Here is a 12,068-nt window from a genome sequence, read left to right on the forward strand (position 1 = left end):
CAAAACAAAGACGGATTAAGATGTTGAAAGGCCTACTTTCCTTAGTGGGAATACTCGGAGCCCCCCATCTCACGTCTAAAATACACTTTTAGACCAGAAAAGAAAATATTTCACCGGAAGGAAAAATCTGGTCAATAGAAAAATTCCATTGACCAGATCTGTAGGGGGCGCAGTGGAGCAACTAAAAAAAGAACTCTTTCCGGTGAAATATTACATTTTCTGGTCAAAAAAGTGTATTTTAGACGTGAGGTGGGGGGCTCCGAGTGTCCCCACTAAGGAAAGTAGGCTTTCAACATCTTAATCCGTCTTTGTTTTGGTGAGTAACGAAAGTGTATTTTTTATTTTTTACTACAAACGAGAGGCTGCGCAGCCTGCGCTACCGCGGGTGTGCGGGAAACGGCTCGAGAGTAGCATAGCGTCAAAGAGAACTCCTTCTAACGGAGCGGACCAGAGCAACCTCTATGTCAAGTGCTTTTCTTAAGTGTATTTGCCCATGACCGCTCTAATTTCAATGTGCGTCTGTTTGAGTTATTATGGTTGTTGTATTCTGCTTTTGCTTTGTTGTTTGTTTGCTGCTTCTGTAAAGCACTTTGTAACTTTGTTTGGGAAGGCATAAGTGTGAGTCAAAAAATGTCAAATGGACAGGGAATAAAATAATAAAGCTAGAGAAAGTAGCCTACTGATGAGGCATGTGCCACACTGTTCGTTTAGTTCAAGGGGGGTCCAGGGAACCCCGGAGAGGTCCTTGAGGGGGTTCGCCAGGGGGTCTGCATCATTCTAAATGATGACAGAATATTGTTGTGCAATTTGAATGTATTAGTATCTAAAAAGTGTAGATTGGGGTCCCAGAGATTAAAGAAATTCGTATCGAAATGGGGGTCTGGGGCCTTAAATGCATATCAAACTGGGATATGAGAACGATCATCACTGGTCCGTGCATCCACGCAGCCACACGGCTGTCCGCCGTGTTTTGCCGAAGGTCGTAGTAAGAAGGGCGGGGCTAGAGCCCCGAGGGGCGGGGCTTGCCTAGAATACGACTCGCCTTGTTTTGTGTGTATTCCCGTGGTCGCATCGCCATCTTGTTGCAATCATCTTTTTACGTATGCAGAGGAATTACCTTCGGTTTCTCCGATTGATTTTTCCGGTCCCTTTTCGAGGAGAAAGAGGGAGGAAGGATCGACGCGTGCGGTGCGGGTTGATCGTGCACCACCGGGGCCTCGCTGGAGACTAAAAAACACCCGCCCGTTTCTCTCGCTTCCTTCCGTCCCGGGGAACCGGGTCGCCTACCGACCGTGAGGGACGCGGCGCGATGAGCATCGATACTCTGCTGGAGGCGGCCAGATATCTGGAATGGCAAGCCCAGCAACAACAGATAGCACGTGGTAAGTCGGAGCAGGAGCACCACCCTGGGCCCGGGCGGAGGCTTTCAGACGGAACCGTTGATCAACTAACACAACGGTCGGAACCCGAAAGTTTTGGGGGGAAACGAAACGAGCCCGTCCCAGTCAGTCAGTCAGTCAGTCGCTACTGGTCATGCATTTCAACTGACCCGCCTAGTGGAGGAGAGCGGAAGCCTCTCCGGTGCTGCTGCGTCAACAACACTCACCCTGTCCATTAGTTAGTTTTTTATTATGTCCGTTTACCTGGCTCGTTCCAAATGCGGAAATAGCCCCGAAAGTTTAGTATTTTTCAAACTATTTTTTTCCGCTCACGGTGCGTGCGCGCGCGTGCGTGAGTGTGGGGTGTGTGTGTGTGTGTGTGTGTGGTGAATGTTGAAGCTCCTGCTGACAGACAGTCAGACAGACACACCACGGCACGGTGCCCGCTCCTGCGCACTGTTGGTGGGGTTTTAGGTTACGGTCCCGTCGCGGTAACTTTGTTACACAAGTTGTCCCCACCTTCCCTCTCTCCTCTCCCTGGCATTAAGAACCACCCTGTGCCAGCAGTGTTAATAACACCTGAGTAGTAGACATTTAGTTAATGATAACACACTTTGGTCCTTGTTGTTGGCGCAATGAGTCACATCCCCCCAGGCGGGTTTCATAAAGAATGGGCCCCTTTTGGAGCCGTTCTGAGTCTGACCCTCTCTCTCTCTCTCTCTCTCTCTCTCTCATCATGCTGCGTTCACACTGGCAGATATAAAGACACAGGCTACCATTCTTTTTCAATGGAAGCCAGCGACATGAAGATACTAAAAGATACACCAGACGTGTGTAGCTGCTGCAAAAGCTACAGCAGCTACTACGCTACAAAAAAAAAGTTGAACTGATTTGAACTTCAGATACAAAGCTACAAATACGCTGTGTAGCTTTATTGTATCTTTGAATCTGCCCAGTGTGAGCGCAGCAGAAGTCAGTCCGTCGTGGGGGTGGGTGGTAGGGCGGTGGCAGGAGAGACAGACTGCTCTCTTTATGTAATGCCCTGACATGGCTCTGCTCTGCTATCTTATGACACACCGGGGCGGGTCCCCCGCTCTCCTTTTTTACGCGTGTATTTGATGTCGATTAAATATTAAGCCATAGTGAAGGGTAAAACACGCTTCGGGAATACGTGCTGTGAGTCAGTCCCGGGTTGACCCTTGGGGGGGAGTTATAATCAACAGGACCAACAAGATTCTAGTGGAAAGGGAAGTAGGGAACTGGCTTCTTTTTGTCTCTCCCTTCTGATGACGTGTCAGATAATCTACACCCCCACTTACATACCGCGTGCTTGGCACACGGGGTGTGTTTTTGCCTTCACACACGACCTGCGTGCTTCACTCGAGTCGTGACCATCCAGGTTACAGCGTTGATTTGAGCACAACGTTTAACACGCCGGCTATCAAATGTGATTGTTATTATTTTATGGTAGGTTGTAATAGCAGGTTATGACTGACGCCACTAGTCTGGAGGAGCATAGCTCGGATAGTCACAGTTCTGATTCTTATTCAATTCTTAACAGCCCACTGTTAAATTTCATTCAGGCATTTTAATTGTGGAAAAAAAAGTGTTTAACATTTACTTCACAAAATGCACAATGCAAGTTGCCTTCTGACCTTTTAAAGGCAACAAAGTACCCTGTGCTTGCCTGGCTGGGCCCGCCCTCGACAACCACGTGCATTGTGCCCCCCTCCTCCCCACTCCGCTGACAGCGGCGGGTCACGGGGAGAGGGGGGAAGTAGGGCAGCCCCCCCCCCCCACCGCCACAATTCTTTCTCCCCCCGCCCCCTTCCCTCCATCAATGCAGGAGTTATGTAATTTACGTTTGCGTGCATTTCCAAACTAGAGCATGGCCGAATTGTGTGTGTGTGTGTTTGCGTGAGACACTCAGGGAAGAGCTAGAGACCAACTGTAATCCACAGAAATACACACAAAAGAGGGCATTAACAGGCACTGTCTTTTCCACTGCATGCTTACTTTGATGCAAAGTGAATCCATGTGCCATTAGGAAAAAAAGGGTGACATAATATGGGAATGTTGACGTCTAAACTAGAGTCAAATGCCTGCTGTGCTGCTGTGTGAGGCAGTGCAGAGTTCTGCAGACCCTTGGCAAGAGAGAAAGACCAGAATAATGATGAATGACCAGAATAATGATGAATGGGATCTATTCCTGGGTGTCTTCTCTGCTGCACTCGATTATTATTGTACGTGTGACTAGACTGGAAGTTACTAGAAGTGGATTCAGATTACTTAAAAACATGAGTCATGTCAGAACGAAAGAAAAGAAAGCTCACAACACTTTGCAATGTGATGCGTTGTGCGCTTGTAGATCAGCTATTCCCGCTTCTCATCGTATGTCCAATATTTAATATCTAACATCTTTGAGATCTAGAAGCAGTTCATTTGTAATAAATTAAGTCAAGATGATTTATAATCCCCTTCCCCATGTTTTTTTTTTTTAGCTCATTGCACAAATAATGCTGCTGTCTCTAAATTGGCAGGTCCCTTGTGTAATTTCACTCATTATGTCCAGTCTTTTGGGCTGTGGCCATATTTTGATGTGAACTTGTGTTCAGTTCAGTTAATCCCACATGCTGTTAGATAGGGGGAGATATTCTGTCAATAAATGTAGCATTTTTAATCCACCAGGCACACACGTTTATGACAGTTGTGTTACATTGTGTTGGCTGTGTGTTATAGTGGCAGTAGCTATGGGCCGTGTGGGTCTGTGGAATGAATCCCTGGGAATATAGCTGTAGTCATAGTAACTAAGGGCCCCTGAGATTACTTTAGAGAGGTGAACCTGTCTTTCTGATGTGGAAGTGCTCACTCACTCGAAAGAGAGAGAGAGAGTGTGTGTGTGTGTGTGTGTGTGTGTGTGTGTGTGTGTGTGTGTGTGTGTGTGTGTGTGTGTGTGTGTGTGTGTGTGTGTGTGTGTGTGTGTGTGTGTGTGTGTGTGTGTGTGTGTGTGTGTGTGTGTGTGTGTGTGTGTGTTCCCTGGCAAAGATTTTCTGGTTCATAGATTATTGCTCAATAACATTTATTGAACATACTACATACAGGGTTGCAACGGTTAATCAAACTTGTAGATTTAATTGATCATAAGTAATTGTTCAGTAATTTATACCTATCAATAGTTAAAGTAGCTGATCTACAAGCTCACAACACCTCGCAATTTGACATGTTGAGAGCTTGTAGATCTGCTATTTATTAGTGTGGTTGCCCTAACAGGGCAACCAGACTATTGTTCTTGGTAAACTGAAGCACGCAATACTTTGGCACGCTACTCCTCCCACAGTTTATTTTTCCCAATTTAGTGCCATATGTGAAAGTGACCGGTCTCACCGGGAATCGTGTGCTATCATTTTGCTAAGAGATTGGTTACATAGTTTAATTGATATTGATTTATTAGTGCATTAAATTTCCCCATCCACTTTAATGGGAAAATGAAAAAACTCCCATTCAAGTATTTATTTCTCAGAAACCGTAAGGGCTAGAGTTTCAAGATTTGGAGGGGTGGTTCATGATTTAGTCCGAAATTATTAAAAAAAGAATTACACCAGTCGGCCTCATGGTGGCGCTATAACAGCCCACTTTACGTTTTGGCCTATAACTCTTGAACCGGAGGTCGTAAAATAAAAATATTTTTTTCCCTAGATTCCTTGGGTCATGACGCATTTGTGTCAGGATAGATTTTCCGCCATTTTGAATTTTCTTCAAAACACACTTTTAGCTCCTCCTCCCACATATTTTGTCCAAATTTCACAAAAATCGGTACACACAATCTCTAGACCCATGCGATAAACATATCCAAACGGCATTTTGATAGTCCTTACCGTTCGTCCGTAATTGGCTTCCAAAGTTAGTGGGAGGAGCCCGTTTTACAAAAAAGGCCACAAATCACGAACGAAACGTCCAGTCAATCCCAAATTTGAATCACATGTCAAGGGTGGTTTACTCAACAAATCCCCAAAAGCATTTCCACTTTGATCCATAGGGGGCGCCACAAATGCACAAAACGTAACCGTTTGATGCAAAAACATGATTTTTGGGGGGATCACTCCTCTCAAATTGAAAAGCAGGTGATCTCAGGAGTGACATGACGATGTCATTGGCCCGCTACATTTGTGGGAGGGGCTTATTTATTTTAGTGGGAGGGGCCTATTTCTTCAAATCAAAACGCCATGTATCACGAACGCAGGATCCAATCAGCACCAAATTCGAATGGCACGTCACGTGGCCTCGGATGGTATTCCTCCAAGCGTATTCCTCAAGTCCGGGCGGTGGCGACCTGCGACCGGCGTCGGCGCAACCACACTTTGCAATTGCCCTGAATTGCGACCCGTCTAGTTTACACTGTTGTGTGACGAAGTATAAAATAGGACTTCAGTGGTTAATTGATTTGTTGATATATATGTATAAAAAACACACTTCTCGATTGTTAGCTTAATTGAAAAAGTAATTGATAGAATAATCGCTAAGAAAATAATCAATAGCTGCAGCCCTAATTGAATATATTTACGTAATGATGTGTTTAAACTTGAGGAACCAGTGTGATATTTGTTATGCCCCAGAATTCCATTCTCCCCTCCGTGTCTGTGTGTGTGCCTGCAAGTAAGCAGTGGTGTAAGAAGTACTGAGATGTACCAATATCAATACCACAATGTAGAAATACTCTGTTACTTTTAAGTAAAAGTCCTGTATTCAAAACTTACATCAAAATATAGTTAAAGTAAAAGTACTCATTAGGCAGAATGTCCCAAGTATGTGGGTCTAAAGTGGTTAATGCATGTTTTCTAATGATCAAAATCTACAAATTAACTAGAAACTCAAGATTTCAAATAATTGTAGTGGAGTAAAAAGTACAATATTTTCCTCTGAGATGTAATGGAGCAGAGGTAAAAGTATTGAACATTGGAAATACTCCAGTAAAGTAAAAAGAATACCTCAAAACCGTACTTAAGTACAGTACTTGAGTACATGTACTTAGTTACTTTCCACCGCTGCAAGTAAGCATGTCTCTCTGTACGCATGCTGTACAGTGACGCGCTGTGTATGTTGCCGTGGCGCCAAGTCTAGCTGACGCAGCTGAGTGGCTCCCTGACAACCGACCCTGCCCATTCAGCTAAGCAGCCTATCACAGGCCGGGCTTGCAGGCACGCAGGTCGACTGAATGTTCCGGACAGCAGGAGGGTTTCTCTGGTTAAAGAGGCCAGGCAGACATGTTCTCTCCTCCGCTCCTGTCTGTATCTGCTGTCTGCCTCCAGCATGACATCTCTGTATGCGTGCATACTATTACTATGTGTGTGTGTGTGTGTGTGTGTGTGTGTGTGTGTGTGTGTGTGTGTGTGTGTGTGTGTGTGTGTGTGTGTGTGTGTGTGTGTGTGTGTGTGTGTGTGTGTGTGTGTGTGTGTGTGTGTGTGTGTGTGTGTGTGTGTGTGTGTGTGTGTGTGTGTGTGTGTGTGTGTGCGCATGAAATGTACAAACATGTTTGTGGGGGGTGGAAGGGGAGATTACAGTTTTAACCCATTAAGACCAGAGGCTGATTCTACAAATGCCTTCTAAACAAGTAGTTCTCACACTTTGAAGATCTTTAAAAAAAAAATTCAAAAATAGCAGATGTACAAGCTCGCAGCGTGGCACGAAATGACGCGCTGTGAGCTTGTATATCTGCTATTTTTGATTAGCCAACACAAAAAAAATTACTAAAATGACAAAATTTGCTTTTGTACAAATTTGGCATTGCATGATTTTTTTGTCCCTATAACGGTGTAGATAGATTAGAAATGTGTTAAATATAGTAATAAAAGGTGGGGGCTCGACAGAGGATCCTCTATAATGGATAAAATGGGTTATCACACATCTCATGGCTGTATTCTTGAAATCTGCAGCCTGTCACTAACTTAAAGATATTCCATGCTCACTTTGAGCAGAACAAATACAAGTGCAAACCCTCAGAGTCAGTGTTTTGAGTAGACAGATACGTTCCATCATATTGCAAATCTATATGGCCTATCAGCATGAAAAGCTGCTCACAATAACCCAGAAACATTAAGTGAGCAATGTGCTAGTCTTTCACTTTGCCATTATTCTGTTGAAATGAACCTGCCTGCTAGACGACAGGTGTCTGCTTGTCAGACACCTGTCTGATCTGCCTGTCAGACACCTGTCTGATCTGCTGCTTTCAACGCGTCACTTCGTGACGTGTTGTAAGCTTGTAGATCTGCTATTTATTTCCTTTTCTATTGTTCTGGCTCACTGCTGTACATCCAGTGGTGGAAAAAGTACTCAGATATTTTACTTAAGTAAAAGTAGCAATACCACAATATAAAACTACTCAGTTACAAGTAAAAGGCCTGTGTTAAAAATGTTACTTGAGTAAAAGTACAAAAGTATTGGCATCAAAATGTACTTAAAGTACCAAAAGTAAAAGTACAAAATATTTGAAAATAGCCGATCTACAAGCTCACAACGCGTCGCGGTGCGACGCGTTGTGAGCTTGTAGATCTGCTATTTTCAAATAGCCTAGGTATAAAATAGGGCTAAAGTGGTTAATGTATGTTTTGTAATATCATAATTTATATCTGAAAAGTAACTAGTAACTAAAGTTTTCAAATAATTGTAGTGGAGTAAAAGTACAATATTTGCCTCTGAGATGTAGTGGAGTAGAAGTAAAAGTATTCGAAATTGGAAATACTCAAGTAAAGTACAAATACCTCAACATTGTACTTAAGTACCGTACTTGAGTAAATGTACTTAGTTACTTTACACCACTGCTGTACATCCCTCTGACCTCATCCCATGTCTTCTCACAGACGAGGAGCATCGCAGAGAGGAGGAGCTCCTCAGTCGGGAGGAGTCCAGGCGCATGGAGGTGGCGGCGACCCTGTCGGCCCAACCAATCAGAGCCAACCACGTGGTCTGGGGCGATGGCCATCACCGGCAACAGCTGCAACTACCGCAGCAGCAGCAGCAGCAACAACAACAACAACCGCGGCACCCCTCCCCCGCGCCTCCTGTCCCTCCTCCTCCTCCTCCGCCGTCCCTTCCGCCTTCCCACGTTCCCATCACCGTCATCCCCATGGTTCCCGTCGTCACGGCCACTCCCTCGGTCCCTCCCCTCCCCGTCAACACCCCCGTGGCCGTGGCCACGGCGGTCCACAAGAACGGCCACGCCTCCTCCCCTCCCCAGCAGCAGCCCGCTCCCCGACACCTCCTGTGCGCTCCCCAGGTGAAGGTAGAGCCCGTCTCGCCGCCGCTGATGATGACCGTCGACGTGAAGCCCGTCGTGCTGCCCGTGCAGCACCAGGTTCAGATCCCGTACGCCTCGCCCATTGCCGCTGCCGCGCCGGGCTCCCAGCATGCACTGCTCCCCCAGCAAGCCCCTCAGCCACAAACCAACGGGTTGACGGTGGAGGACATGAGGTCCTTAGACGGGAAGAGGAGACCTGGAGGGTCAGTGTGTGTGTATGTTCTGACAAATGTCATATATTATTTTATATATATATTTATAAATGTATATGAAACCTGTTGATTGGGCTTGGCATGGCAAAATGTCCACAATTAGATTTGACTAATGATTTGGACTAATGTTTTATAAAATGTGAATGTACATCATTGCAATGTCCCCAAAATGGTATGTAAAAAGTATTACATCAGTAGGAAAAAGTTTGCTTTTTGTTTCTAACGTGTGTGTGTGTGTGTGTGTGTGTCTGTGGGTGTGTATGATTACAGAGCTGGTACCAGAGAGGTTCACAACAAGCTGGAGAAGAACAGGTGAGTCACAATGTAACACCAGTGTATTTCTGCTGACTCGTGGCCAAACATTAAAGCAAATTATCAGGTTATCTATTAAACCTTTTATTTAACCAGGCAAAAACTCAACCTTTTTTTTCAAGAGAAACCTAACCAAGGGTGCTGCATAAACAACAGATACTTTTAGGTTTTATACAAACAAACACATACACACTCTTCGAAAAATTTAAAAGGCATTTTTTTGGATCGTATGAATAACAAATTCGAGGGCTACAGGTGTCAATTATCTTCTTAGCGGTTATTTTATTGTTTACTTTGTATATTAAACAAATAAGCGAGAAGCATATATTTTCAGCAAATAAAAAATTATAATTGATATTTAGAATGGACTAATTAGTCGGATTAACCAATATTTGTACTTACAAAGTTGTCGCACTAAATTTGCAGAAAAGGCTCATAACGTTGCATCGTGACACGTTGTGTGCTTGTAGATGTGCTATTTTCGCTTTTAGAAAATTTATTATTTGATTAAATCTATTAGTTTGATTAACTGTTGCAGTCCTGTTACTGATATAGAGACAATTTCTAATACTTCCTGTTCTAATTCCTTTTTGATTTGATTTCATATGAATATGATGCCTTTAATGGGTATTCCTATGTTACTGTACATAAGAGATGGCCAGTTGGATTGTGTATGTGTATGGTGGATAAGATGTTTACAACCAGAGACAAATTGCAGGTCACAATGCGATTGTGACCACAAACATTAGGCATAGGCACTCATGTTCAACACGTCGCCATAATCTTGCAATGGCAAGAATGTTGTCAACACAAGGTACATTATAGCTCTAAAGGAGAGGCAGGATTTATTTCTCAAGTAGAAGCCTAAGATCACCTGGAGGTCACTTGGGAATCAGAAGATTTCCCGGCTTCGCCTGGGTTAGTGTCCAAGTAATCTGAGTTCCCAGAAATTCTCGCATAATAGCGGGAGGGGCGAGAAGTCCAAGTGTCCTTGAGCAAGATACTTAACCCCTAACTGCTCCCGATGAGCAGGTACCTTGCTTCCTCTGCCTTTTGATATAGTCATGAGTGTGTGTGGAATGGGTGAATGTAATGCACATTGTAAAGCGTTTTTCTTTTTTTTTTTTTTATAATTTTTATCCCACGATTTTGTAACCCATATTTTTTCACCCAGTGCCAATTGCCTATGTAATCCTGGGCGCTACTCTCCCTCTGCCAGCCTAGGGAGAGCCCAAGCTGAAGCTCATGCCTCCTTCAATGCATGAGGAGCAAGCAGGCCGCTTCTTATCACCTGACAGGGGGGAGGTTCCCTGGTTAGACGTAGCGCGTGGAAGGAACACGTTATTCCAACCAGTTCCTTTCCCCTCCATCAGGCGCCCTGGCTGACCAGGGGGAGGCAGTATAGTGACCAGGATTACTGCATGTTTTTGTGAGGGTATTAACTACCCTAGGAGACACGGGGAGAACATACAAACTCCACACAGAAAGGCCCTTTCACCAACCCCACCTAGGGTATGGGCACTGATGACGCGGAGGAGAGAACACGCCCCCAGCGCCCACAGCGTCCCCGGCGGGAATTGAACCCAGGACCTTCTAGCTGTGAGGCGACAGCGCTACCGACTGCGCCACCGTGCCCCGTGTAAAGCGGTTTTCAAACGTTTTCCAGAAATGGCAGATCTACAGGCTTACAACACGTCACGTGACGTGTTGTAAGCTTGTAGATCAGCTATTTCCGCTATCTACAAGCTTACATGTTGTAAGCTATGTATAATATTATTAAATGTGTCAGTTAATAAAACATCAACTGATGCACAAAGTTGGACACATCATCAGTGTTGTTACCTGGAGTCACTGGGTGTTTCCGGTCTTGCAACAGACACCCTCCTCCAGGCGACCGGACCAAGGCTGATCAGACCCCGGCCTGTGTCCCAGTGGCATGCTACTGCCCCCACTGTCTCTTGGGGGTAGTTAGAGACAGTGCTAATTAGGGGTTAGGGTTAGCCTGGCACTAGCCAGACCGACGTCGCAGATCCACTCACACATGGCAGTTTTTGAGTGAATCCACGCCATCAGTCCGGCCAATGCCAGGCCAGGTTAGGTGAGCTGTTGCAGCAGGTATTGGCGACACTAGGAGGCTCTAGGCACTGTGGGTTGCCTCCGGGCCTGGTTCCTCCTTCGTCTGACCAGAAGTAGGGGATTTTCTGTGCGTTGCGTCGTAGTTCCTGCTGGGCACAAACATCTCACTCTGCCTTGATGGATTAAACCCTCCCTGCAGGTTTCACCGCAGCCAGTCAGCAATTTATTTGTACATTTAATTTAAATTATTTGTCATATAAATCGTTAATCGTAATTATTTTATGTGACAATTAATGGTCAACTTAATTTTGTAATCGTGACAGTCCTATATTTAATACCAAGTTTAGTTGCTGCAGGCAGGACTAAACAACATCCGTTGCAGACTGAAATGTCAAAGGCCTGTCCAGAAAATGCCAAATACGTTTTATAAGGTTGTTGACATAAATGGAGAACAATAGAACATTGAAATGGTCAATTAATAGTAGCTCCATGTGATGTAGGGAAAGCGTTGTCAACTTACACACATAATTAGGCATTCAGGAACACAAGGATTCTAAAGAAAACCAACAGAAATAAATTGCCCATTGAAACAGTTAAGCATGGCTGACTTATGAGTCAGAGTGCAGGAATCTGTAACAATGTATGTAGGTTGGAAGTTTCACTAGACTAGAGCGTACATAGCCAGAAGAGGATTTTATTACTTTCCAGAATTTCTTTGAATAGTTAAGGTTTTTGTGGTTTCAGAGGTCAAATTCTGATTTTGCCCGATGTAGACTGGTTATAGAGCTGTTTAAAACT

General features: G+C 44.6%; 1 protein-coding gene across 2 annotated transcripts in view; it reads left to right on the top strand.

Annotated features, from left to right (window-relative positions):
* The first annotated feature begins 1,078 nt into the window (after window positions 1-1,078).
* The window catches only part of mntb (MAX network transcriptional repressor b), a 30,029-nt gene continuing 19,039 nt past the window's right edge, over window positions 1,079-12,068 (top strand). Inside the window, exons 1-3 of one of the 2 annotated variants that reach the window (XM_080435763.1) lie at window positions 1,079-1,382; window positions 8,234-8,885; window positions 9,153-9,194. In XM_080435763.1, coding sequence (XP_080291889.1) covers window positions 1,310-1,382; window positions 8,234-8,885; window positions 9,153-9,194 — 767 coding nt within the window. In that variant the 5' untranslated portion in view covers window positions 1,079-1,309. The remainder of the gene's footprint in view (window positions 1,383-8,233; window positions 8,886-9,152; window positions 9,195-12,068) is intronic. The other variant, XM_080435764.1, reaches the window with a different exon arrangement.

Source organism: Gymnoscopelus braueri, assembly GCF_963280865.1.
Source record: "Gymnoscopelus braueri genome assembly, chromosome: 8".
NCBI lineage: Eukaryota > Metazoa > Chordata > Actinopteri > Myctophiformes > Myctophidae > Gymnoscopelus > Gymnoscopelus braueri.